This window comes from Melanotaenia boesemani, chromosome 8 (genome assembly GCF_017639745.1).
Source record: "Melanotaenia boesemani isolate fMelBoe1 chromosome 8, fMelBoe1.pri, whole genome shotgun sequence".
NCBI classification, from domain to species: Eukaryota; Metazoa; Chordata; class Actinopteri; order Atheriniformes; family Melanotaeniidae; genus Melanotaenia; species Melanotaenia boesemani.
Genome location: NC_055689.1, coordinates 10,708,236 through 10,735,800, shown reverse-complemented (window position 1 = coordinate 10,735,800; position 27,565 = coordinate 10,708,236). Strand labels below are relative to the sequence as shown.

The following is a 27,565-nucleotide window of genomic DNA, read 5'->3' as shown; positions in this document are numbered from 1 at the left end:
TATGTTGGTTTAATTGATCTCACACTTACTTTAATTTATATTCAGTAACTAAACTAAATCCACTTACAGCTTTATGTTAAAACCTTGACAAACACATAACATGATACAATGGGACAGTCACAAAGAAATGTATTTATTATGTGTGTGTACCTGCACATACAACAATGTGCCCATGGGCCAAAAATTCATGAAATAAAATCAGACTGTTGGATTGTTGGAAAGTAACAGAAATGTCTTTTGTTAAAACAGAAGCTAAGAAATGGGTCAGAAATTATCAAAAACTTTTTATTGAGAGTCTGCTAAAAATGTTCCACAACTTCCATGATCCACCTGTTTACCGGTGATCATCTTAGAGTCATACATGTCAGATAAGCTTTGCTTCCTACTACCCACAATTTGAAGGAAGCCTCTTATATATGAAATGAATTAAATATGAATAAAGCAGGATTTAAATGTCTATCTATTAAAGTTAATATTTTCGATTTTTTGAACTCAGGATGTGGTTCTATGAACGCTGCTAATATTTATACAGGAAAAGCAATTCTTAGGTATTTGTAAGAGGATTATTTGCACAATGTAGGATTTGGTATGACGGTACCCCACTCTAAAAGCAACATTTTGGCTCAGACACTAAGCTGAAGTTCTTTGTCGGGTATAATGTCAATAATACAGAAGCCCGCCAGGACCCAAAACCCCGTCTTTACATCATGAATAAAGAGAAGCGTATAATTTGTCATGTTACGTGTTTTTGTGCTGCTCTGTAGGTGCAGAGTGAAGCACGCTGGCTTGTATAAACTCATTACCAACCTTCCAGTGTAGACGTACAGAGTTAAATGGCTTGCTGCTGACCCATCTGCTGGAGATGCACATGTCCAATACACACCTCTCAACAAACACTGTGGACTCGAGGTTAAAAAAATGCAGATAAGTGTGAACCTAACACCATCTGATGCCCATCAGTATGAATAAATTAGAATACCTTTTTTTCTCCTCACACACACATAGACACACATTTTAAAAAGTGGAACATTATATTAATGCGTGCGTGGACTGTGTAGGTTTACATATACTGTGATGAAACACTCAGCTGAGCATATGGTATGTGGAACATGAACCATATGGGTGTGTGTGGAAAGATAAAGAGGGAATTAGCCGAGCTTATCTGAAGACAGACACAGAGAATGTGAATGCAACACCACTGGCTGCGATCTGGCCTGGCAGTGTGGGAGATCAGGTGACTGCATGGAGGGAATTAAAAGCTCCTCATTGTCATGAGACAAACAGGCTTGTCATTGTCTGGAAAAAGCTGACGAACTGTCTAAGCCAGAGCTGACTCATATACAACAAAAGCAGGCAAAACATGCTAATCTGCAATTCACATGTCAAAAATAGGAATATGAAATTACGATAATGTTTAATGATGTCTCTCTATGAGATGATACCTCCGTATCATCTCATCTGCAGTATTCAATATAATTACAAGTACCTAATCCTCATGTTTATTACACCTTCATTACAGCAGTGACTGCTGCTGTTTAATTGAAATTATGGTGCATCAGGACTTGGCAGTAACATTACAGTGGACTAATGAGTCTGTGTTTCAGGCCAGAGGAGCTCCCGGTCTCTGCTGCCATCTGCTGCAAAGATATTGCAGCTCATTTAAAGTGTGCATCCTGAGTATGCCATTCTGTACTGAGAAAAAAAATACATGATGTTACATTCAGAAGCACTCAGATGTCAACAGTCCCAACAGGGCAGTGTTGATTTTTCTGGTATGGTTTTATAGCAACTGTTTTTACATGCTTGGTAATAAACTAATAATGAAGATGATCTTTTCATGACAGATTACAGGTGGATCTGGTAACTGTGATCTTCAAAATTGTCACCACAAGGGGGCAAAGTTTAGCCCGATGAGTTTCACAAGATCAAGTTATTCATAGAAAAACAAAAACTGCTAGTTCACCACAAGTAATAACGGAGTAACAACAAATTTGCTCAGTCTTGTGGTTTCTGTTTTTTCTTTGGGATTAAAGCCTAATGCAGTTTTTACCAGAATTTGTCCAGTATGAGCAACAGGAGAGTTAGCAGGATGTCCATCATAAATCACTTCTTCTCTTTGGACCACTGGCTGGTCTGTTTGCATTCACACTATCAGCGTACCAGACCGGGTTCACTTGCAAGGACCGAGATCCCTAGTTTTCAAGTAGACCGCTTTTTGTTCGGGAGGGGTATGAGGCAGTGGGGAGGTGGGCTATCCTTGAACATGGATGAGAGGTCCCCAATTATCTTCTTCTCTCCCACCATCTCAACTGATGGAACCAAGGGGCATCCCATTGTAAAGCTGTTCTGTAATGGTATGACTCAGTAAAGTGATGGAAAAATCTTTTATTGATGATATTGTGATCATCTGTGAGAGACACAGCTAGTCCTTAATGATTGTGACGAGAACTGTTTTCACAGGACAGTTATCTTTAGTGCCCCTGGGAGTGAATACAGTTGTAAAATACATCAAAGGACTTTATGGTCGGTCAACATGTACCTTACTCCAGGTGTCCAGCACCAGAGGCCAAGAGAGACCATTGTTCCCAGAGGGATGGGCTATATAATCATGTGTCCTGAGCTAAGAAATCAGTTCTAACATTGTCGGTTGGCCCGTGTTTTAACTTGTCTTCTGGCTGTGTCTGAACTCATGTGATCGCAGTAAACAGCTGTGTCTTTTCACCGATTTGAGTGTCTGTTGTTCATGTGAGGAATTTTTCGAACATAAAGACAAGTCAGCAATGGATTCAAGCTAATATCAGATCAAGCAACATCCATCACTGATCAATCCATCTGATTTTACTTGCATGTGCATCTGCAACATGTCTGACTATTAAAGGGACAATGTGTAAATTTTTTTGTTGTTTGATGGCCAAAACTAACGTCTGAATATGTGTTATAATTGGTATATTTTGACCTTTGCTAATGATCTGACACATTTTCGCAAGCAAAGAATTTTAGATTTGTTCACACACATGACGGGTAAGCTGGTAGGAAAGCACCATGAAGGTCTGCTAACTTAAAACTACAGCCGCCGTCAAGGGACAAATTGCACCAACTATGCATTTTCTCTGCCAGCCAGCACACAGTGATTGGGAGGAGAAGATAAACAAGAGAGGTTTACCATCCCGGCAAGTTGGAAAATCTGTTAAATTGTCATTCACAAAAAGACCATGCATATGCAGCAGCAGAGCACGGGAGCCGTTTTCGCCATCGCCAAGAAAGGACACCTAAAAGGCAGCATGACCAGACAATCCAAGAAAGGAGAATTAACATTGAGCTAGCCTTCCCTGGATGTCAGGAGCATACAAAGAAGAAAGATTTTAAGAAAGGATAGTGAAGTTGCCAACTATCTCCTTGACAATAAGTCAACGGTACTGCCTAAAATAGCCTGAAGCTAACTTTTCATTTGGTTTTGTTAGACAGTGTTGCTCATTACCATAGGCAGTATAACAGTAGATCCTGCTAAAATACACCAGCTTCATACAGGAGTGTATGTTTATGTGATTTCAGTCACTTTCATAGTCATGATAAAGCGAGAATAAAATCCAGTGAGAACGTTTTATAAGCTAGCTTTTAATATGACAAAAAGCCCCATGAGGCCAGTTTTCCCATCAAGATCCGTTCCCCCTGTGAGAACGATTCCTCCTTCTAAACATAGAGGAACAATATCTGTCAGTCTGATGGGATGCAGTTTACGATATTTATGAAATCACGAACGTCTTCATCTGAGTGAATACTCCATGAACTATTGGATGACATGCTTTCAGTGTTGTCTAGGCTTTGTGACAGATAGCGGCTACCACTGTTGCAATGCCTGTTTAAGAAAGTGGGGCGCTAGAATGCACTATATGTTAAAATGCAATACCTTAAAATGTTAGATGGAAGTAACTTTTACACAATGTCCCTTTAAGTTTAACCAATCACTCATTCACAAAATTATACATATACAGCATGACCGTAGGCCCTCCCCAGCTGACATGGGATCTATTTTGAGCAATCAAATCAGGTGTAACACAGTCACAACTTACTATACTTTTGAGCCCACCTTAATCATCTGCTATTTTCACCTTGAGAGAACAAGAAAATAAACTTATCTTGAGACAATTGAAAAAAAGAATAATAATCTAGTACAGCCACTCTTGGTTTCAGTAGTGACTGGTAATGCTGGCTACCATGTCTTCTCCAGGGTAGACTAGATATTACAGTGACTGCTCCCGTCAAGTGGTACAAAGTGGTATTACAGGAAGGTCTGGTGCAACCTTTGAGTTGTCTCAATTTTCTATCTCAGCTGCATAGTACATAAATTTTGTTTTTTAAATTTAACATCAAATATGTTACATTTTAAAACTATTAAATTTTGGTTGATAGTTGCAGTTGAATTTTAATCATTTAAACAATTTTCTCTCTTTGTAACTTTGTAAACTCAATGATGTAATTTTCAATTTTCACAAACATTCAAAGTTGCAAACAGCCAATAAGAGACAGTTTACATCTCTAATCAGTCAGTCACTACTACTTGTTGAGAGGTTATTATCCTGATCATGCATGATTGTTGTAGGGGAGAGCTTTTGATATGAAGCTGAGGCACAGCAAAAAGAAAGGGAGAAGGGCCAGCAAGTTGCATCCATTTACATTTTTTTTTTTTTTTTTTTTTTTTAATTTTTTTTATTTTTAAGTCCATAATGTCATTTAAGGGCTCTCAAATTTAATATCTCTGTATAAGAAAATAAAATAAATAAAAATGTAGCCGTTGTGAAAGAATAAATCAATCAAATAATGAGGAATTAAAAAATTGAATACAAGATGATCAAACACACAAAAAATAATTTTGCATCCAATTTCATATTTTTCTTTTATATTTTACCCATATTTTTCTATTGCTTTTGCTATTTTTTTCTCCAAAGGCTTTATGCATGTCCCAGTTGTTTTTATCATTTACCTTTTCTGTCTACAAAACCAGTCAAGAGCAGATGTCAACAGCTGGTTTTTCAGACAGCAACCCTCTATGAGTCATTGTTTTTAGACCATGATATGCCACCTTCTATATGTATATATCAAAGTCTATGCAGTGTGACTGTAGTGACTGTGCTGTGTGTATGATGAAGTCTATTATCTGGTCAACGAGAGGCTTTATTTAAAGTTACTGAGACAAAATGCTGACATGCTAGATGAGAAACATATCACTCCTGCCAAAGCCTGGGCACACGCGTTGTGTCCTGTTGTATACGTCAAAATGTTCCTGCCTAAGACAAGGTGTTTGTGTGTCTGGACAGAGTGTTCACCCTATGGTGGTAGTTATAAGGAACACTGCTTTATGAGGTGAAGGTTGCATTTTAAGACCAGATCATGTGTACCTGGATGTTGTTAAATAGTGAAAAGCACAAGTAAAAGAGTAAAACCTGTTGTGAGATTAACAATGGTGTCACAACCTAACCTAACCTAATCTTACCCTAGACATCAATATACATTTAGGGCCTCGGGGGGATGGGCACATGGGCTGTGGGTGGGTGGACAGGAGCCATCGAGGTGGCCCTTCCTCCATCCCCTCCCTTTGTGACCTCTTTGCAGTTGTTTGACCTGCAGACATATTCTTGTCCCTGGGGTACCTAGCCTTGGTGTTGTTGGTTTGGCGTGGCCGGCAGTGGTTTTGTCTGGGGCGTTTGGGCCCCTTCGGGCTCCTGGGCGGGGCTCTGCTGGGGGGAATGGGTGGCCCTTCTGCTCTGATCTGAGTGGGCCGCTGCTCTGTCTGCTTTGGCTGTCCTGGGCTTGGTGCTCTGTGGACCTGCTTGGCCTTTGGGGCCTCGGGCTTCCCCTGTCCCCCGCTGATGACTTGGGGTGCGGCGTGATCATGGCCCTCTTGCATGCATACATTTCTTCCTTGTTGCATGGCCACATACGCACATTCACACGTGCATGCTCACAAACGTGCTCGTCTCTCCATCCGCTTCTGACTAGATGTTGCTGATGTTTGTGTTGGTACGTTTCTCTGCAGGTATGTTTGATGACTACTGTACTTTTCCATATTATATAAATAAAAATAATAAAAATATCAAGGGCAGCCATCTATATAACACGTCTCCCTTGGTAAAGCAAATCTGTCAATCAAAATATGGCACACATCATTCTGTATGTTAGGATGCTGGAAAGAACAGGGTTAAAAAAAAAAAAAAAAAAAAAAAAAATACAAACGGCATCAGGGAAATGGATAAGGAACTATAGACAACTATTAATGAAAAACCAAAGAAATGCACGACCTTTTGAGGCAATCACTGCAATCAAACGATTCCTGTAACTGTCAATGACACTTCTGCACCTCTCAGCAGGTATTTTGGCCCACTCCTCATAAGCAAACTGCTCCAGTTGTCTCATGGCTTAGCCATTCTTGGGTGTTTTTAGCTGTGTTTTGGGTCATTGTCCTGTTGCAATGACCTGTGACTGAGACCAAGCTTTCTGACACCTGTCAGCACATTTCTCTCTAGAATCCCTTGATAGTCTTGAGATTTCATTGTACCTGCACAGATTCAAGACACTTTGTGGCAGATGCAGCAAAGCAGGACCAGAACATAACAGAGCCTCCTCCATGTTTCACAGTAGGGACAGTGTTCTTTTCTTGATATGCTTCATTTTCCATCTGTAAACATAGAGCTGATGTGCCTTGACAAAAAGTTTTGCTTTGTGGCTTGTCAACATGTAGTTTGACTTTATGGTTTGTTTTCAACAATGGTGTCCTCCTTGGTCGTCTCCCATTAAATCCACTTTGGCTCAAACAATGACGGATGGTGCGATCTGACACTGATGTTCTTTGAGCTTGAAGTTAACCTTTAATCTCTTTAGAAGTTTTCTGGACTCTTTTGTTACCGTTCGTATTATCCGTCTCTTTGATTTGTCATCAACTTTCCTCCTGCGGCCACGTCCAGGGAGGTTGGCTACAGTCCCATGGATCTTAAATTTCTGAATAATATGTGCAACTGTAGTCACAGGAGCATCAAGCTGTTTGGAAATGGTCTTATAGCCTTTACCTTTACCATGCTTGTCTATAATTTCCTTTCTAATCTCCTGAGACAACGCTTTCCTTTGCTTCCTCTGGTCCATGTTGAGTGTGGCACACACCATGTCACCAAACAGCACAGTGACTACCTGTAGCCCTTTATATAGGCCCACTGACTGATTACAAGATTGTAGACACCTGTGATGCTAATTAGTGGACACACCTTGGATTAACGTGTCCTTTTGCTCACATTATTTTCAGTCTTTTCTAGGGGTACCATCATTTTTGTCCAGGCCTGTTTCATGTGTTTATTTTTTAAAATAATTCTGTTGAAGCATGGTTGAAAAGCAATGTCTGACTTTCATTAGTTAAATTTAATAGGATTTTTATTTATTACTTTTGTCAGATTCAAGTTATTTCTGTCACTATTTTGAGTTTTTCTTTCATTAACCGAAGGGTACCAACCAAAAAAACGATTTCCGCAGCGAAACTGTTGAATCACATTTTCTCCCCCTGTGCTGTAGATTGGTTTTAGCAAAGCATGTGTGAAAGAACAGCATGTTCAGGATGGGGCAGTAAAGCAATTTTTCATACATTTTTATTTTAAAAATGGCTGTATTTTAAGTTCCACTTTTTTTTTATTAGTCTGTATTTATATATAAATAGATTGCGTTTGATTTAAACACCTGAGCTCAAGAATAAAAATGTTAAATGATATTCTAGTTGCTTTTAGTGATTTTGACATGAATGGGAATGACTGTGTTCAATTAGTTATTGTTTCATATCAAATAGTGGATCCTAAATTGAATGACTGTCAATGAATATGAGGTATCGGCAAACAGAGACTTGCTATTTTCTAAATCGATATATCGTGTCACATGGTAGCAACTGGTCCACAGGCTAAGAAAGCTGGTTATTGATCCTGGGACTGGACTGCCAGATACAGGTCTTTAGCAGGTTGCATCATGCTAGCCCTTTGTTGACACTTGCGCTGACTTACCTTTGTAGCTTGTGCTAGCTTTTCATGTAGTGGCCGAATTAGCATTTCTATACGTTATATCACCATTCTCTGAATGTGGAAAATGGTATAGTCATACCTAATCCCAAGGCTGAGAATTTTTTTCATGGCGAAACTGTTAAATTTATAATTTTGATGAAAACAAATGTGATTTTAAGGGGAATAACGGCCACAGTGGGAGTTTTACAAAGTACACATGAAAATTGTCAGGGTGAGCTGAAATTTTCTGGAAAACCAGTCATTGTCTAAAGAATTTGAGAGACCTTCTGAAAGCCCTGATAACTATCATTCACAACCACTGGGAAGTCTTGCATAGACAGAAATAAATTATCATAAAAAAAAAACAATTTTTTGACGTCCTTGCATGATTTTCATTCATTCCCCTTTATATTTTTTTCTGTGGCATATGTGCCATTGCATACAAGTTTACTCTTTATCTTCTCAATGTTACCAGGTTCTGTTTCAATGAGACCCCTTTTTGCCTTTTTCAGGCATAATAAATGCAACTTTTCACAGTTAATTTCCTTCTGTAAAGTCAATTTTATTAATTCTGATTCATAGAAGCATCTTTAGAAAATATACTAATTTTCAGGCCAATAAAATCAGATTAAAACGACTCACTGACTGATTTAAATACTCCTGAAGAGATGGGAAAGCTAAATTAATGGTAAGACATTTCTCAGTCATCAGTCAGCATACACCAAAAGCAAACTTACAAACAAATTCAATATCACAAATAAAAACATGATTGTTACTTGGTAAAGTTACCACAATGGTTAGTGCAGTTTTATATTAATTATCTACCTCTCACTAGAATAAATACAGTACAAACTCACTTTTAGTAGTCACAGATTGTCAGTAAAAGAAGGAGGGAGGGTGAAAAGATAGATTTCATTATTAAATGATTTGCACAAAAATGCATAAAACAGTTCATAAGCATACTGGAGAGAGAACCACTGTGTTTTTGTGAAACCTTATGCATGGGAAAACCAGAGTAAGTTCAAGCAGTTGGAAAAAAAAAAAAGTATACAGTTCATGCATTTTCAGCAACAAATGGAATAAAAGAAGAAAAATAAGTTGTTGTTAAACCCCTTATCAGCTGAGTCCATACAGCTTTAAAAGCTTGTCTCGCTCCAGTCCTCCGTGTTCCAGTCTTTTCTTCCCAGCAGTCTCCTCCCGGTCCTCAGGTAACGTCATAATGCATCTCTGTTACCAAGCTGGGGGCTTTCGTAACCTACAGAAGGAATAGTAATGTAAACACGACGCTTGAAAAGCTGTACTCGTGAAACTGATAAGAACACCAGGTTCAATACAAAAACCCATGTTCATAAGGTAATAATACATATTATAGTTAGAGAAAAAATATGGGTTTAAAGTGTAAACTCTCAGCTTTAAACAGCATTACTCTGTCTCTTCAGGGGTTTGAACTTAAAAGGGTCAATGAAACCGTGAATAAAATGTTCATTTTTAACACTGGCTTGAATCTTCTCCAGGCAAACTCTCAACAAGTTTCTTACTTCCTCACGCTTTGTCTGGCTTTACACTACAGCTGCCATCTGTTTGAAAAATGCTTGTCAAATGAACTGAGATAAAGCATCTGACCAGGCCATTGGAGAAAATCCCACACCTTTAATTTTGCTGTTTGAGTCCTTGACCATCTTTCCGGTGAAACACCACCTTAACATTCATACAGTATATTTGTCTAAATCTGAAGTTTATCCTGACATGCTTCAGAATTAATCTGTCATTTGTAACATCATCAGTAAGCAGTAAGTGTTCCAGTCTGGTTTAAAAGCCCTCCTTAGCCCTGAAACTGAACTGCAAGAATTTTAATGATGCTTTATTAGACACAGATTCAGGTGACAATCCATCACAGGATCAGCTGTCCACAGCATCATTTAGTCTTGCTTAGAAGTTTAAACGTCTGAGAGCCCTCAGTTTAGTTAACTCTTTGTCAGACCCTGTTTTTTGTGGAGTCCCTCGGGGTACTAAACTTTAGGACAGCCTCCAGTTGCATCTCAAACACTAGAGAAAAGAATTTGATGAAGGCTGCTCTTGCTTTCAGACAAAGCTTCTCCATGTTTGTGACACTTCACCGCTTAGTATAATTCTAACGCAACATGAACGCTATGAAATTTTTAATCCTATTTCTCATGTAAAATTGTATTGATATAATTTAAAATCTCAAGATATCGCTAAGCTCCAACTTAAACCATTGTTATTTTCTACATACAGACTTTATCCTGAAGAATGCTAATACAGTATGCTAACTCATGCAACGCTCACATTTACCTGCCTGTGAAACATGACACCTCTGTTTTAATAAAACCACTGTTAAAAGTGTTTCTCAGGGAAAAAATAAATTAAAATCTTGGACAGACTGAAACTATATGAATTCTAACAAGGAGATATTTGAAGTTTGGACCAAGTGGTGCCTGTAGTGCTTTGATTTTGGATTTGGATGACCTTAAACCAGGGGTGTCCAGCTCTGGTCCTTGAGGGCCACATGTCTCCCTGATCCAACGCACCTGAATCAAATACAATGGCTGTCCTAAACAGCTTGTTGTCAAGTTCTGTCCAAGCATGTTTATCCATCAATCGTATTCAGGTGTGAAACATCTAAAACCTACAGGACGATGTCCTTCGAGTACCAACTTTGGACACCCCTGCCTTAACCTTCTCTAAACCAATATGTTTAAACCTGGCTGGGATGTTTGACACCAATTTAAAATTTCTGACACCGATTAACTCAATTTCTAACCTGAGGCTAAAAACAAACCTTTTTTTTTTTTTATATATTTTTTTAATTTATTTATTGCTGACTTATAAGGTATGGAGGACCAAAACTGCCAAAATAAAATAAATATAAAAATGGCTCAATAAACAAATTGAATGTCGATAAATTTAACAAAAAATAGTTAAAAATAGTTTTTCCATTACGAAACCTATCAAACAAGACACAAATTTATATTTCTTTTGTAATTTTCAACAGTTTTAATTTAACTTTGTGTTGATATTCCTGTTTATTTACTTTTCATGTCATTTTCAGTTGAATTTATTGACTTATTTAGTGATTTTTATTTATTTCTTCCTTTATATTTATGCCTGCATTTTTTCTGTATTATTTTCTCTTACCATTTTCTTATCCCCAAAAAGATTTATTTTTGTATTTTACTTTCATTTAACATTTTATTTAAGGCACTTTCTGACTTCTTACAACCATATTTGCCTTCCAGATCAATTAGATCTATATATCAGTTGCTTTAACATCTGAAATCCAGGTTGGTGCTCTGAGGAAGCTGGACCGCTGTTGTAGCAGCTCCAAAATTACCTTACATCTTAATTAGATGTCAGTTATTTGCCTTTTAATTTAAGTAATTTTGTGGTTTTAGTTAATAATTTTCAGATTTTAATAAAGTGTTTTTTATGTCAGTATTTCTGATGCCTTAATTGAATTTTAATGTGAAGCACTTTGGTCAGCAAGCAGTTGTTTACAATAAACTTGACTGGAATATAAACCACTTCTTTTCAAGCTCAAGGCATTAAGCTTCCCCGCAGCAGATGTTCTAAATATGCAGCACCATATTCCAGAAATAATTGTAAGCGTTTTTGCTATGCCGTTAGTGCCTGTTGAATTCAACTGCTTCAGGGATTTCTCATTCACTGAACTCAGAGCAGAAAGTGATGATGAATCATCTCAAGCTGGCTGACAATTATCACAATAATGGAACCAAATAAGGAACAGGCTCCATTTAAAGCATAAGTATGTACTTCAAAAAGAAAAAAAAAAAAAAAATGGTCTCATCTAATTACGCTTTCATTGAGACAGTGTCAGATCCAGAAAAATAGTCTAATTATGCCTTTGAATGACGTTTTATGATCTCTTCTTTCATCAGCCATTTATCAAATGATAGCACATGCATGGGTTTAATATGTGGGGTATGACTCATCCATGAACAATGTCATGAAAAAGATTATGTAAAAATAAAAAAAACAAGAACTGTTTCATCAAACTATAACTATAACTTGAGTAAAAATACCTTTACCCACTTTTTCTGGCTGCTCAGCTGTCATACCACACATATTAGGAGGAAGTGAAACAGATACATACACCTGGTCCCTGCAGGGTAGTCCAGAGATCTGTTTCTGTACTGGGGGAAACGGGGCTTTTTCACAGGGAATCTGCGATCTGAAGACCTGTCCAGATCGTAGGGGATGTCCTGTTCCATGCCTGAGGGGAAATGGCATGAGACATACACAGGGTGGGGTGTGGGAACTTAAAAAGGGGATACAGCAGTCAGACGGTGCACAGCCAACAGACTCTACAAGCCGAGGAAAACATCAAAGAACGGACTCCTGCTGATTTTACTTAGGGATACAAAATAAGAAGACGTGATGCTATTGTTATGAATTGTGAACAAATGCAGCAAGATGTGCATTTGTTTCCATGGGTTCCACTACATGCCAACTGTCTACTCTTTACTACAATAGAGCAAATGAAAAGCAGCAGGGATGCAGAAACAAACAGCGTCAGATGTACGGTACCTATGTCAAAGGAATTGGACTTCCTGGTGTGACGCAATGTTGCTGGGAGTCCGTTACGACCTTCTTCCTCATCTGTAGCTGTGATGGAAACATCATAATCATCATTAATCTTCGTCTGCTCATCTGACTTCAATAACATCTCTAACACACTTTGTAGGATGGATATTTGGCAGTTTATCCCAGATTTTAGCCCTGAACAGACTCTTTAAAAAGAGAGAAAATCCATCTGGAAGTTTGTTAGAATGAAATGATCTTGTACGTCACAATTTCCATCCACCATCAGATAACATCACTACAATACCAGAAGACATGGAGGGCAGATTGGCTGCCTCTGTTCCAGGCTTCATAGACGCTAATAGACTCTCGTCCTCAGTCTCGTTCTCTTCACTGATTGGCTGAGCAGGATGCAGACCCCTCTGGTCATTGGTTTGTACTTCTGGTGTGACGGATGAGGCTTTGGGAGAAGTCTTGGTCTTTTCCGGAGAGGTCTTGTCTCTGGAGAGGTCTGTGCTGGGCTGACGAAGGAGCACAGTTGGTGGTTATGTGACAACAAAATTGATTTTCTTTTCTTTCATTTTATCCAGTAAACACACCTTTTTGGGAATGAGAGGACGCTGCCCCTCTGGTCCTCGGCCTCTCTGCTTCTCCTCATGAATTCTTTCACTTTGGTCGTCTGCCTCCAGCCTTCCTGCCTCTTCTGGTAATAACAGCAAACACACTCACTCAGTCATTCATCAAAACTTCCTCTAGAATTTTAAAAACGGCTGTGTTGTGGGCTAGCTGCAACATTCAGTGTGCATACTTTTTGTGTATTCATGCTTTATACATCCACTTAATTAAAAGATTTTACATTATTCTGCAGACATAAAACAGATAACTACTTCTGACATCTGGCTGTGCACATCTCTAAATTCCCTTTCGAGTCTGTCTGCAGTCTGAACCACTACAGAGATTTTGTCCATTAAAAAGTCTAGACTTGAAGCTAACAATAGCCCTTATCAACCACACTCTGTGAAGACAAACCTCCAGCTGGGGCAGCTTTCCTTAGGGACTAATCTAACATTGGAGATCTCATTAGATTAATTAAATCCTTTTAAGTTTTTCAGCTTCTTTTTTAAAACTACTTTTAAATAGTTTTACTTGATAGGATCTTGGTAAATAAAAACAAAACATGTGACTGTGATTCTGAATTCTTTAGCTTGTCTTGTATGAACACAGTTATTATAAATTGGATGAATGTGGATTTGTTTTATTGGATCACAATGACTTGGTTTTAATTGAATATGAGTGTAAAATGCCTTGAGATGACTGTTGTGATTTGGCACTATACAAACAATGCTGGATTGATTTCATGGCTGACATCTATATATGTAGTCACACTTCCATTCACACCATTATATTATAGCAGTTATATTTATTAAGAAAGGATGTCCTACAGTTACACTCGAAAGGAAAACTAACATACTTTCAGAAAGTCTGGAGAATGGTTGCTCATGACCACTTTAAAACAAAGATTAAAAATCTTTGCTGCTTGGAAGCAAAATATAAAAAAAAAATGAGGAATGGTTTCTTTTACAGGAATGTGTCAAATGAGCCAATCCAGCTTCTTGTATTCTAATCTAACAGGTAGACAGACCCTTTTCTGTACTCCCCCTTTGTAAAACAACTTCAGTTGCAGTACCTAAACTCTCCTGCAGGTGTCTCTGCCTCATCACAGCCAGACTGGGCTTGGTGCTCTGTGGAGGTGGCTCTGGCCTGCCGCTGCCACCACTCTGTACATCCTCCTCCATCTCAGTCCGTAAGTCTGTCAGGGGAACAATCCTCTCCTGTCTGCCCGTCTCCATCTGCTGCATTGAGGACACCACATGGCCATTAGTCCGGGTTTCTGTTGGGCCATCTGAGATGCCGATCAATTGGTCAGCATCGTTGTCAGATGATTTAATGTCACTGTTACTGCTGCCATCGGAGTCCTCAATTTCTGCCCCAATACAGCTGTACACCATGCTGACCAGATCTGTAGACTGGATAAAGACAAAAGTCATAGATACAATTAATCAAAATGATTATCAACAATTAAAAGAAGCCTAGTAAAGTACTAAACCATTTAATTTTAGTTTGGGGGATGGATTTGTACAGATGAAACCTACATCAAGAAGGATTCAGATATACCCGCCTAAAAGATCTCTCATCTTCTGTGGCATGTTCTTAAAATCTCAGCAATCACTGAGGATTTGTGGAAACTACTTAGAGACAGAGTCAGCAAAACCCAATTTGGTTCCCAAAGTGTGTGAGATTTAAAATAGATTATATGATCTATATTTCAGACAGGCTGCACAAATCCAAGACAGAAAAAGGCTGGGAACAGTGCATGGTGGGCACAGCACGCAGCTCTGCTCTGTGTCATTTCACATGAGACAACAAGAACAGAGAAGAAGATGCTCATAATTAGAAATCTAGAATTCGAAATAGACTGGAAGACTATCATAGTCTCTTTGAAATACTTTAATCATATTGCTATTGTTTTCAAAGGGCTGAGAGATACGGGTTCATACTGTCAGGTTTGGATCATATCGAATAACTGTGGTAATTAAACTGGTTCTTTAACTGTCACTGGAGCCTGTTGGTGCTCTATTTCACTGCACAATAATAAAGTGCATCACAGAGATATTTGGGAAATTAACAAACAGTTTTGCTGTCAATAGGCAGCTCAGTTAACCTCCTCCCAGTCTGCTAAAGCCGGTCCACAAAACCGCAAACATGGACATTTTCAGAATAAACTCAAATGTCTTTCATTGACAAATGGATTAAGTGCTTGAATTACTTCATACTTGCCTCTATTTGAGTAATAGATACTTATATATATTTAAAGGGAGAAAAAGTCAGTCTTGTGACTTTTTTTTTTGTTTAAAATCAGGTGGCTTTTGATTGGTACAGCTGTAAACTACGGGCTGAAAAATCCAACTAAGACCACAAGCTGAGTCCAAATCTAGTGTTTTTTTCTAAAGTCATGCCTGGATATGTACAGATGTGTCCTCCAGACAACTGCATGTCTCCATAGCAGTTCTCAACAAGCTTATTTGGAAATGACATGGAAGTTACTATAGTCTGAAATTAGGTGTCAGTGAAAAGTAAAGGGGCTGGGTGTATTTTAAAGTTTCTGTATCAGGAATGTTTACATACAAACTGGACACGAAAAGCTTAAGCACAACTGCCAGCTTACTGGGAAGGATGCAACTGTTATCTAATCTTAAATGTGTTTTGGTGCGAAAAGGTCATCAATTTTGTCCATGTCTTGTCCATGAAAAGAGATTGATTGATGGATTATCAGGAGTCATCTTTATGTTGCAATGTATTTTCATTATTGCTGGTCTTGAGGGAGGGCAGGGTGCTCCTATGTAGTCACTGTATCCTAAAACTTATTGCATCAACTGAATCACAAAAATCTTAGCTGTGAACCCAAAAGTTTTATTTTTTTTTATAGTCAGTCTTCTGGGGGGTTACTGTATCTCCACAAATCCAGCACAACTAATTTAGAGCAGGCATGTGCAACTCCAGTCCTCAAGAGCCACTAACCTGCAGGTTTAAAATGTTTCCCTGCCTCAACACGCCTGGTTTGAATTAAATGTTGTGCCTGTTCATTATATATTCATTTCAGATCAGGTGTGTTGAAGCAGTAAACATCTAAAACCTGCAGGACAGTGGCCCTCAAAGACTGGAGTCCTGACTTAGAGTTTCAGTGGCTCCATATAATCACTTTGGCTGTCCATGACACACTGTACCTGTCGTTGCATGAGACAGGGGGGGCTGGCAGCCCTCGACCCATGAACAGGTAGACCTGGAGTTAGCCGGGGTGAAGGCATGGCCCCGTTTGCCCCAGAAACAGAGCTCTCCGGCCTCACAATGTCTTTAGGGTGCTGGATCATTGAGTAGACATTCTCTGAGGCGCAGCTGGAATAGATAGAAAAAATGTCAGAATTATCATGCACCTCTAAGCATCTTCAAGCAGGAGGGGAGAGAAGTGATCAGTGAGTTTATGATCAAATTGACCTACATAAATGTGGTTTGTGTAAACAGTCCTGATCATTCTTTTTTTCCTGTTAGTTTGAAAACACTGAGGTTAATAGAAAGTGAAAACTCAGATGCTATCTCATTTCCCACACACTGCGTTGTTGTTACAACAAGAAAAAAAAGGAAAAGATGAGGGCAGCCAAGTACAGACAGCAAAGAAACTAAATCTCTTTGACAGAAGCATCAATCTGCAGGTGAAACATCAGAAAACATGGTCAACTGTTTTTGAAAGGATAAATTTGTCACGACTGGCCTTCAGATATCGTCTCTTCTTTTTATTTTTCTGACTGCTGTAAAACTTGGCCTCCAGAAATGTGTTTTTCTGCACCACAGTAAGATTTTTAACCAGCAGAGGCAATGCAAACTACCTGAGTGAGCTGAGACACAAACTGTGGAATTTTTCTCAGATTTTTTACAGCCTATTGCTTAACAGTCAAATTTTCAAAGTGTTTCTCTATGTTCTGAGGCTGTAATTTTATTAAAAATGTCTACCATTATATAATCTTCCATTTCTAATAATATTGTAGGTTAAAGAAAAAAAACAAAAAAACAACAGCAGCTTAAAAATACGCAAAGCCATAAATTTCAAGTAAAAGGGAAAACAGTTGGAGATGAGGCAATGTTTTCTTGCACTAAAATATTTAAGGTCCAGCTCCGCGTCAACTCAACAGCCAGCTTAAATATTACCTTGATTCCCTCCTTCACACTGCTCCTGGTGCTGCTTCACTTACTCCGAGTCCTGATTAGAGATGGTGGAGTTTCGGTTCTTGCGGAAGCCGGAGAAAATCGACAACACACTGCGTCTTTTCTTCCTCCTCAGCGACTGGGTCTGATGAAGGGATGACAACTGACTGAAAGGGGAGAAGAAGAGAAAGAAATCTAAGGAGGAAGGATGAAATTATTGGCTTGAACAAGAACACAACTATGTTTTTTTTTCTTGGGCTGAAATCCTGGCTGGTCTGTGTTAGACTGCATTGCATTTACAAACATTTTACTCTGACCTGCTTGCTGAAAGGAAGGTTTTGCTGCCTTGGTGATTTTCCTTTTCTTATGTACTGCTGTGAGCAGGACGTACACATTGTCATGGCACTTGCAGCCCTTGGAGGGTTACCTTCTATTTTCATGTGATAAAAATATAGTTCAGTTCTGAGCAGCAAATTCCTCAGTCATTTATTATGATCTTCAAACTGCAGTTAAAACTAACGTACAATGGGTAGCAAAATATCACAATATCACGTTACTATTGTGGCTGTAAGGGGGCTTAAAGACTGATAATTAATGGCAGTGATGTTATAGATCACAAAATAATCAGAGGTTTGGTTTTTTTTCTAATTTCTCCAAATTTTGTGTTCAAATCAAAGATTTTAAATGTGAAATCTGATCCTAACAAATACGATTTTACCTTGTAGTGTGTTGCATTACAAGTAAACCTGGTTGTGACATATTTGTGTTTGTGAAGCGAGGGCAAGTAACTATAGTTATCCCAAAATGTTCATTGTATTAAAATAGAAATAAAAACCCCATTCATCCAAAGTTAAGCTGATTTACATAACGGATAGCAAACAGCTCTAAAACACAGTATTTTAGTAGCTAAAATCTAAATGTATCGGGAATCTAATTACACTGTCAACTGCATAATGGCACATAAAAAAGACTTAAATAAGATCATATGGATGCACTGTTAACTTTGACAGCCCTAATAATGATGCAAAACAAAACTGTTTCTTATTTGCTGAATGACCTCAATTAAAAGTTTAGCTGTTGTTTTGCTTGATGAACTCATTGCTGCCATTTTTTAAATGTTGCATAACAAATAATGTACAAAGAAATGTTATTTGTTTTTATTTACAAACATGTAACCTCATATTTTAATTTAGTAACATCAAAAAAGAAAATTAGAAACTGGCTGTTCACATTAATCAAAAGATTGGCATTGATGTTGCTAACAAGTTAAAGATGCTAATATTTTACACATTTCAAAAGTGCAAAGTTGGAATTGTCATACATCCTCCTAGTGAATGTAAATCCTGTGTTTGTACGCTATTAAACAGATCTTTGGTCTCTTCAAACATCTGAAGACGATAGGTATAAGAATTAATCTGCATAATTCACTATGTTCACAGGGGGGCTTAACTGTATCTTTGTACTGCTGGGCTGGTAGATAGCTGTGTGGTTTAAACTCAGTGTCTATGTTTGTTTGTTTTAATATAAAATAAATAAATAAATAAATACCACAAACCTGAAACTGTAAGAGAAATGCAAAGAGCATACAACATGCTAATATTCTCTGTAGCGCAAACAGAAAGTGCAACATCAAGTGATAATCTGTGGTGGTTCCGTCCTGTAGTGGCTACTTTCACATACAAGTATATGGGTACAATCCCTAACCTGGGAAAATAAATTACATTCATTTCATAAATGGAACCCAAAAGATTAATTTATTCATTGGTCTTTTATTATATTTGCATTCTACCAAGAACAAATGGTGTAGTCATGCCTTCTGTAAATTAGTTATAATTATTTTAAATATTACCAAAATGAGCAAAAACTAAAAAAAAATAAACTTAGTCTCATTGCATCTGGATTAAATGATGCTTTGATGACACATTCTCACAATGTAAGTTAATTTAGTTATAAATCCATACACTGGCCTGATGATTTAATTGATAAAATATATGCTGAAATTTGCTACAGTTATTGAATAAACAGAGCTGAAATGATCCTTCCTTTCAGTGCAAACGATACCCCATTCCTGATTCTGTGTCCAAGTGCTGGAGGAGCAGGAAGCTCATTCATTTCTGATGAAACTTGACACGAGTATAAATGAATTTGCAGATTAGGGAGATCTAACAGCCTAACAGTAGTACTCCAAGTATCTGCTGCATGAAGTACCAGGATGCTTCATTAATTTTAGAGTTATATATCTTCAAAAAGCCCAACCTTACTTACATCCTCATACACAATTTACCTGATGTGTTTAAAACAGCCACAGATTTATATCTGTTGTTTTAGCCTTGAGTATTTAAAACTACTCACAGGATCATTTTCAGTTCACTGGAGCGGGCAGTGAACTGATCTGCTGATAAACCTCATTTAGCAGCCATTTTTATTCAAAGCATCTTAAAACTGAGGCACAACATTCAGCTTCAGTGCAGTAAAAATCATGGTCTATAAATAAATAAACCTATTTAAATAGTAGATAACAAACAGAGCAGGTATGGCCAAGTGTTGTAAATTCAGATTTATGGAAAAATGAGTGTGTACTACCCGATTTATAGATTTTTTTTTAAATATTAGTGGGTCACTTTGGGTACTTAGAAATGCATTTTCTTAGACACACAACAACACTATCAAGCAACTTTACAAATACACACATAGTAAACTGAACAAATATTTCACATGTAGCTTGATAGTTTTGAGACTATTTTCACACGCTTAGGTCTTCAAATTTGGTCATGCTACATTTAAATGTAAATGGAAAACTGGGCCATCTTAGATCAGTTACATCTCCAAAAAATATGGGACAGAGACAGCGAAAGGCTTAATAGGTAAGCGATTCTTAAAAAATAAATCATTGGAAACTAGAGACAAATTCGCTCAAAATAATTAGCAACAGATCAGCAACATGACTGGGTTTTAAAGAGCACCCTGGAGAGGCAGAGTCTCTCAGAATAAAAGAATAAAAAAAAACAAAAAAAAAACAAACTGCATCTATAAATTGTGGAGCAATTTCAGAAAAACATTCTCTATATCTCATTATATCAAGAGTCTAGGAATGTGGTAAATGGCAAATGGACTGTACTTAAATAACTATTTTCTTCATGTTGACCACTCAAACAGCTTTACATGTCACATTCACCCTTTCACACACACACACACACACTCATGCAGCACTTCTAATGATATATACTATGTGCTGTGCTCAAGCACACACATTCATGTCCCGATAAACACATCGGAATGCAACAAGGGTTTCAGTGTCTTGCCCAAGGACACAGGGGGATTGATCCACTGACTTTTAGGTTGGCAGACAACTGCTCTTCCTCCTGAGCTACAGCTGCCCCCACAGCCATGGACACATGTAAGTGTGCCTGTGATCTTTGGGCCCTCAGGCAGCCCTGCATCAAAAGCAGGCATGTTCCTGTCATGGATATCACAGCATGGGCTCAGGAAAACTTCTAGAAATCAATGTCTGTGAACACAGTTTGCCCTTTCATCCACAGATTCAAATTCAGGTGCTACTGAACCAAACAGGAGAAGGACTTCAGCTCATTAAAAAGCTCCATCTCTGATGGTATGTTTACATTCGTGCTTGTGTAACTGATCGCATGTCTAGAATGGCACCATTAATGCTGAAAGGTATAAACAGGTTTTACAACAACATATGCTCCCAAATGATGCAACACTATGCCAAACTACATATCGAATCAATCACAACAGTGTGATCCATACTAGTGCAGGACTGCCTGAAGTGTAGATCTTTCACCAATTGAACACACTGAAACATGTTCAGCTGCTAGAATCCTATATCAGACCAGAATGAGACAAAATTCATCTTCTAAAAGGTCCAGCAGCAGATCTCTTTAGTTCACAGACATTTAAAGTTTATTGCTAAAGAGGGGAAGCTACCCTGTCCCTGTCCCAAAGGTGAGCTAAAAAAATCATAAAATGATAAGCCCTGTAGATATTAGATAATAAAAATATTAGGTTATACTGTGAAACTCAGCTCTCTTAGTGTGTTGTGTAATGGATCAGGGGTCAGTCCAGTGAGGAGATTTGATTTCACTATAGTTGCATAAAACAAAACAGATCTGCTGTTATACCTGTCGGGTAAAACTCTCTTGCTGTAGAAATCCGGCAGTCCATCCTCCAGCATACTGACTCCTCCGTTCTCAGAGCAATGCTGCACACACACCAGCAAGACATAAAACAAAGATCAATCTGACACGACTACAAAAAGCTGCAAAGTTTACAAAAGGTTAACATTTTTTCAAATGGCCTGCTGGTTTCCTTGAATCCACTGCAAGTAGAGGTCTGTTTATATTTATATATTAAAAAAGCTTCTGATTGTGCAGCCACTAACTGAATTTATACTGATTCAGAACATCTCTAAAAAAAGCAAAACAAACAAACAAACAAAACAAACAAACAAAAATAAAAAACCTGCTGAGTGTGTCGATGCCCTGCAGCCCTCTGGGAGATGGCAGTGCATCATTATCATCTGAGTCACAGAGACACATGTGACAGCTTCCTATTTTAAAAGAAACTTATTTTTGGAAAGAGCCTCTGGTAACGAACATCAGATGAATAACGTCACACAAGCAGCCAAGGGATTCAACACAAAACACCTCAAACCCATACATCGTCTCATTTCTTCCACCTTTTGAGCACTTTAGTGGAAACAAATGGATTGAACTTGAGTTCAGCAACCGGCCAACATATACAGCAGCACCCAGGGCAAACAAACAAACAAACAAACTCAATTCTCTATATTCAGACACACAAAAACAGAAAAATCTAAAAGAAACAGGTCTCTACCCACTGGAGTTCAGAGACAGGACACAGCTTCTACTCACGGATTCAGGAGGAAGGTGTACAGCTCTGTGTCTCCGTGGTGGGCGTGGCCTGACGTGGGTCACGTGGCGTAAGGGCGAACCGTTTGTGGGGAGTGTGGACAGACACTCCCACGATGCCGAGTGAGTGAGAGAAGCAGAGTGGGGAGGAGCGGACGGTGTAGGGGAGGGACTGGGCTCATCACCTAAACCTTGGACATGGAAATGAGTTGTGACAAAAATCTCATTATCTTTTGACCTGCAGCTCGCTGCATATTAACCCGTTTTAGGTTCAATCATCTTTCATTTATGATGAATATGAGTTCACACCAAAGGTGCAATTGCTCATGAAATTACACCCCATTTTTTTAACCAAACATGGGGCTTCACCATTAGAAATTAAGAAAAAAAAATCATATTTGTTCTTCTTCACTCTTGTAGCTTCACTACAAACAATTTATCTATTCCTTCTCATTAAAAAACATTTTAAAATACCATTAATGTAATCATTAGAATAGCCAAAGGACAGTTACAGCGAGATTAAATATGGAACAACATGATCACCCATTTCATCGTAGCACATCTTACACCTTTTGGTGGAGAAAAAAAATACTTTGTCATTAATTAGAAATGAAACATCAGCTGACCCCGGGCCGGCTGTGATTGTATATCATTAGATACAAGGCAGAAAACTCACTCAGTTTAGTGGAGACGGGGCGAATCCGTCTTGTTCTGGAGCTCCGCTTCTTGATGGCCATGGTGTCCTTTTATTAGAGGATAATTGAACACTGAGAAGACTTTTTGAAACACTTTTGCTTTGTCCTTGACAAATAACTTTTAATATGAAAGAAAAAAAATAAACTGTCAAGTCTTAGAATAAAAACTATCAATTCAACAAAAAACTGAGTCAAAATGCAGAAGCAGTGTGTGAATAACTAAGAGCATTACTTGATTCAATACGTTATAGAAGCACTTAAAGCAGCAACCATTTCAGTTCGATATTCTCAGTCGCTCACATCCTTGTGGAGGAAATTTAGTGTCTTTGCTTCGGTTCATTGAAGTTTGCAGGCATTTGTTTACATGCAGCTCTTAAATGACTGCCAGCTCTGGGCTCTAGTATGAAGCATTTGTGTTGCTTATGGCCAGACATCTCCACTTCGGTCTCATTTATCCAACAGACACTGCTGCAGAAGACTTGTTTGTCCAGATATAACTTGGCACAGCAAAGCTGAGCAGCCATCTTCTTTAAGATAAAACAGTACAGGGCAAATGTAAATGATATCATCAAAAATATGTTAAGATATGGGTGTTAAGATGTTAAGATAAGTGATGGGTCTTGGTAACCTTATGAATGTTGTGAAGAAAGATGACCTTTATAGGACTTGGATCTTAATTGCAGCAAGCAACCATCAGACACTGGCTGAGTATAAATAATCCGAATCAAGAATAGTCACTAGAAATTATCCCATGATATTATGATATGAAACTGACATATATCTAAAGGGTCAAATAAGACATATTTTAGGAAAATAGGGAGGAAAAAAGCATATTTACACTGGAAATTTCACAAATGAGGGCTTGAATATGACAAACTGATGTGAAATACCCAAACACCACCAGACAATTATGGTTCTTTATGTCATCTAAATGTTTTCATGAAAGCAGAGAAAGGTGACCGCTCCAAAGTCATGCTTGTTGAACTTTAAAAAAGTCATAAATTTAGCATTTAACATGCTAACTGAGGCCTGTAGAGCCTGAGATGTAGCTCTTGGGTGTTCTGCAGTTTCTCTGATCATAAATTGGTCTAACCTTGGACGTCCATTCTCGGGAAGATTGGCAGTTACTTTTAATTTTCTACACGTGAATCATTTTTCTCATGTCTCAAAATAGTTTGATTGGCTTCTCCAAGATCATTGCTGATATCTTTTCTCCTTGGCATTGTGTTAACACACCTGAATGTTACCAAAACCTCTGTTTGATAGAAATCGTTACAGGCGATGATCAAAAAAGGAAATGCTTTTGATTAGCAGCACCTGGCTGCTACTTACTCTCTTAATTCATCCATAAGGAGTAAAAATGAACTTAGTTTTTCACACACAGCTTCTAACTTTTGGCTTCGTTTTTGTTAAATAAATAATAACACACTCATTAAGAAAAGGTGTACTTTCATTTTTTCTATTTTCTACAGTCATTTCACATTTCACGTGGTTATATTAAAACTATTGTGGGGAAAATATTAAATGATCACCAATTAACTTCCTTTATTAAGTTGATGCGTATGTATCATGATCAGTCCAACATGTACGTGTTGTAGTAGAAGTCTAGAGTTCCAGTAGTATCACAGTGTAACTTAAACACTTACAATTCCCAAGGTGACACCAAATTCCTCATCAGGGAATTCCAGAGACTCAACTAATCTCGACTGTCTGACCGTCCTTCTGCCAGTCCCGACATCATCCCAACGCTTGACTTGAGATATCTGCCGCAGCTGATGCAACACACACACACACACACACGTATATTAAAAACCTTCCAACACCACGTACATACAAATCCTCACATCAGTGGATCATTATCCTTAAAAGTAATCTTAGAGGAGTGGCATGCTTTAGAAGCTCAGAAACACAGCAAGGGGGGCTCTACTATCATTTTAGCAATAGGAATATGAATTAGAAGCAACTTTTTGATCATCAAAGCAGAGTGAGAAATGATGGAGGACGCACCGGTACTGCAATAACACAGGGAAAAAAAGGAGAATGAGATGTAGCGGTAAAAGGAATGAATGGAATGCAAAACAGGGCAGAGCCGGGCAGGGAGTGTTATTCCCAGAGAGGACCACTTCTGTCTGCCTATTTATTGTCTTCATTTAAAAAATTACCCTTTTTAGCGAGGAGAACCTGCCAGGTCACATCACAGCTGTCACCTGTTTAAATCAAGTTACTTTGTAACTTGATTATGGGGAACAGCATTCCCCATAAAAAAGTGACTGGTCCAACAAAGCTACGTTCTGATGATGGCAAATCCCATGAAAACAACTGAGTCTACTTCTAATAATTGGACGTGTTAGAACTCCGAGATCCATTAAGCTTATTTTCTCGGCATGGGAGGTCAATACCACAAAATCTAAACAGATTCCACTTTGATGGTTTAACAGACACACAGGAAGCACTTCAGAAATATTCAGGTTTGTGTTGCTGGTCTTTATCCAAATGACAAAATCTGCATGACCGTAAACAGCAGTGAATGGTTTTGTTAGAGCTGCATCTGGCTACTATCAGATTATCGTTTACATACAGGCAGCTCTTTTTAGAAACAATCCAATGAAATATATAATGTTTTATTAGTTAAGGTAGCCTTTTAAGATCTGGCCAGGGGCTAATTAGCCTTTTGGCTAACCCTGGCATAATTACACCGATTTTTATTTTTGTTTCTTAATATGTGCTGTCCCTGTTAAATAAATTAAATAAATAGACTCACATAAGACGTTGCTTGAAAATGAAGATGTAAAAGTGCTGAGACATTAGGCTGAAATGAAACACTTCTCACAAAAAGTAAGGGGTATTTGGCTATTTTGCATGATATCAGAATGTACCTAACTTTTGCAAGTAGTTTAAGTCATGTTCAATTTTGTGTGGTTATAAGAGTGAACGGCTCTGGTGTCAGAACAATTGTTCACGGTCTGCTGTTACAAGACGATTCCAGCAGGTGGCACAAAGCTAAATTTAGAACTTCCAGATTTAAAGGATTAGTTTAATAGAGACAGCGCACGTGAATAAACGCTGCTGTAAATGTAGCCTAAAACGTTAGAAAAAGTAAGAATTTCAGACCCCAAGTCAAGAATGTTGGTATATTCTGTAACATTTATCCCCAAACTGTCTCCAAAGGGCTCCATGCTGCAGCCTGCCTATATGTGCAGTCATTTTTGACCAAATTCAGAGCCGACAGAATAGATGAGGTGAGCCATCATAACCAAGCAAACACAAAAAAGCAAGTATATTCCCAGCCTCTCCCAACCATGTTTACAGTTATTTATTTATCCAGCTTATTCTGTCTTGCACTGTTAATACTTTATCATCATGTGTTATTTTTTATCTGATTTATTAATAGTTTTATACGCTCTCCACTGCAATATGTCTGCCAGATCATTATCACATCACATTTGACCATCACATAATTATATTCTATGATGCTCTTTCCATCACTGTATGATGCACTGTTATGTATAGGTCTGCTTTCTTTTACCATGCCTAAAAGTTGCCCATCAGGGACAAATAAAGTCTGAGCCAGAGCTTTTGTGAGGAATGCACATCTTTTGTGTTTGTGCTGAGAAAAGTTCTTCCTTTAAGGCCTGAAAGAAACATACATGGATACTTCTGTGAAGATATAAAACAGGCTTTAGGTCTTTGAGTTGATGTTTCCAGCTTCACTTTAAAAATTTCCACTGATTCTCTTCCTTTTCTGACACATTGGATAACCTGATTTAAAGGTATGCACGCTAGACTACAACAAGACACTTTCTTCTACAATCTAAATGAAGTCATGCATTAAAGCGGTATTACCAGTACCAGGGTTTTATGACTGGTGTAGAGCTCCTGCAGAATCTGATCCACTATGGAGTTGGTCAGGTAGGAGACCACAGACAGCTTCACCTCCCTGACACAGAGAAGAAAAACCGAGTCAGCATTGTCACTTAAGTTCTGACACTGGCTTGGACACTTTTAGTGGTGCTTTGTTATCATACTCCAGGGCTCGGTTGACATCCTCAGAGGCTCTCTCCATCAGGGCGTTGCGAATGGCAGAGCGAGGGATGGAAACTTGTTCGGAGATGGAAGACAGCGGCGGGCTGAGTCTCTCAGCGGCTGAGCAGGACATGGGGCATAACTCCCGACATAAAGACACCATGGAGTCCACCACCACCTGGACAGACATGACCCAACGCTTGCATCACTTTCAGTACTGAACATTTCATCAGTTCTAGTGCGGACATGCTGCTTTGATGCATTTTATTCGTCATCCTTGTTGCTTGCTTAGATTTTCATCTTTGTATATTCCATGTGTGGTGCAGCAGTTCATTCAGTTGCTACGGTAACATTTCTTATGACACATTGCTGCAGATGTTTATCTTTATCAGCGGGACATTTTTGCATCTGAAAATTTGCAAATAAGAAATGCATCTAAATGCAAAACAACTAAGATAGGGAATGCAAACACCAAAATCATCACAATGTACCCCTGACTCATCCTCAGGGTATATGCTGCTTCTTTTTCTTTTTTTTTTTTAACCCTTTGCACATATTATACCACAGAATTCCAACAGGACCAAAGAGGGGATTAAAAAAAAAGAAAGAAAAT

The 27,565-nt window shown here is 38.3% G+C and overlaps 1 protein-coding gene across 5 annotated transcripts in view; it reads right to left on the bottom strand.

Annotated features, from left to right (window-relative positions):
- Positions 1–8,568: 8,568 nt before the first annotated feature.
- The window catches only part of carmil3 (capping protein regulator and myosin 1 linker 3), a 130,329-nt gene continuing 111,332 nt past the window's right edge, over positions 8,569–27,565 (bottom strand). For 2 of the 5 annotated variants that reach the window (XM_041992025.1, XM_041992021.1), the window contains exons 27-40: positions 26,955–27,130; positions 26,773–26,866; positions 24,576–24,701; positions 22,911–22,977; positions 22,238–22,425; positions 21,485–21,564; positions 17,393–17,512; positions 16,373–16,541; positions 14,275–14,614; positions 13,187–13,290; positions 12,895–13,108; positions 12,594–12,671; positions 12,160–12,279; positions 8,569–9,282 (exon numbers count right to left, since the gene is read on the bottom strand). In XM_041992025.1, the coding sequence (XP_041847959.1) occupies positions 9,242–9,282; positions 12,160–12,279; positions 12,594–12,671; positions 12,895–13,108; positions 13,187–13,290; positions 14,275–14,614; positions 16,373–16,541; positions 17,393–17,512; positions 21,485–21,564; positions 22,238–22,425; positions 22,911–22,977; positions 24,576–24,701; positions 26,773–26,866; positions 26,955–27,130 (1,917 nt within the window). In that variant the 3' untranslated portion in view covers positions 8,569–9,241. Of the gene's footprint in view, positions 9,283–12,159; positions 12,280–12,593; positions 12,672–12,894; positions 13,109–13,186; positions 13,291–14,274; positions 14,615–16,372; positions 16,542–17,392; positions 17,513–21,484; positions 21,565–22,237; positions 22,426–22,910; positions 22,978–24,575; positions 24,702–26,772; positions 26,867–26,954; positions 27,131–27,565 lie in introns of those variants that run through there. The other 3 variants (XM_041992022.1, XM_041992023.1, XM_041992024.1) reach the window with 3 other exon arrangements.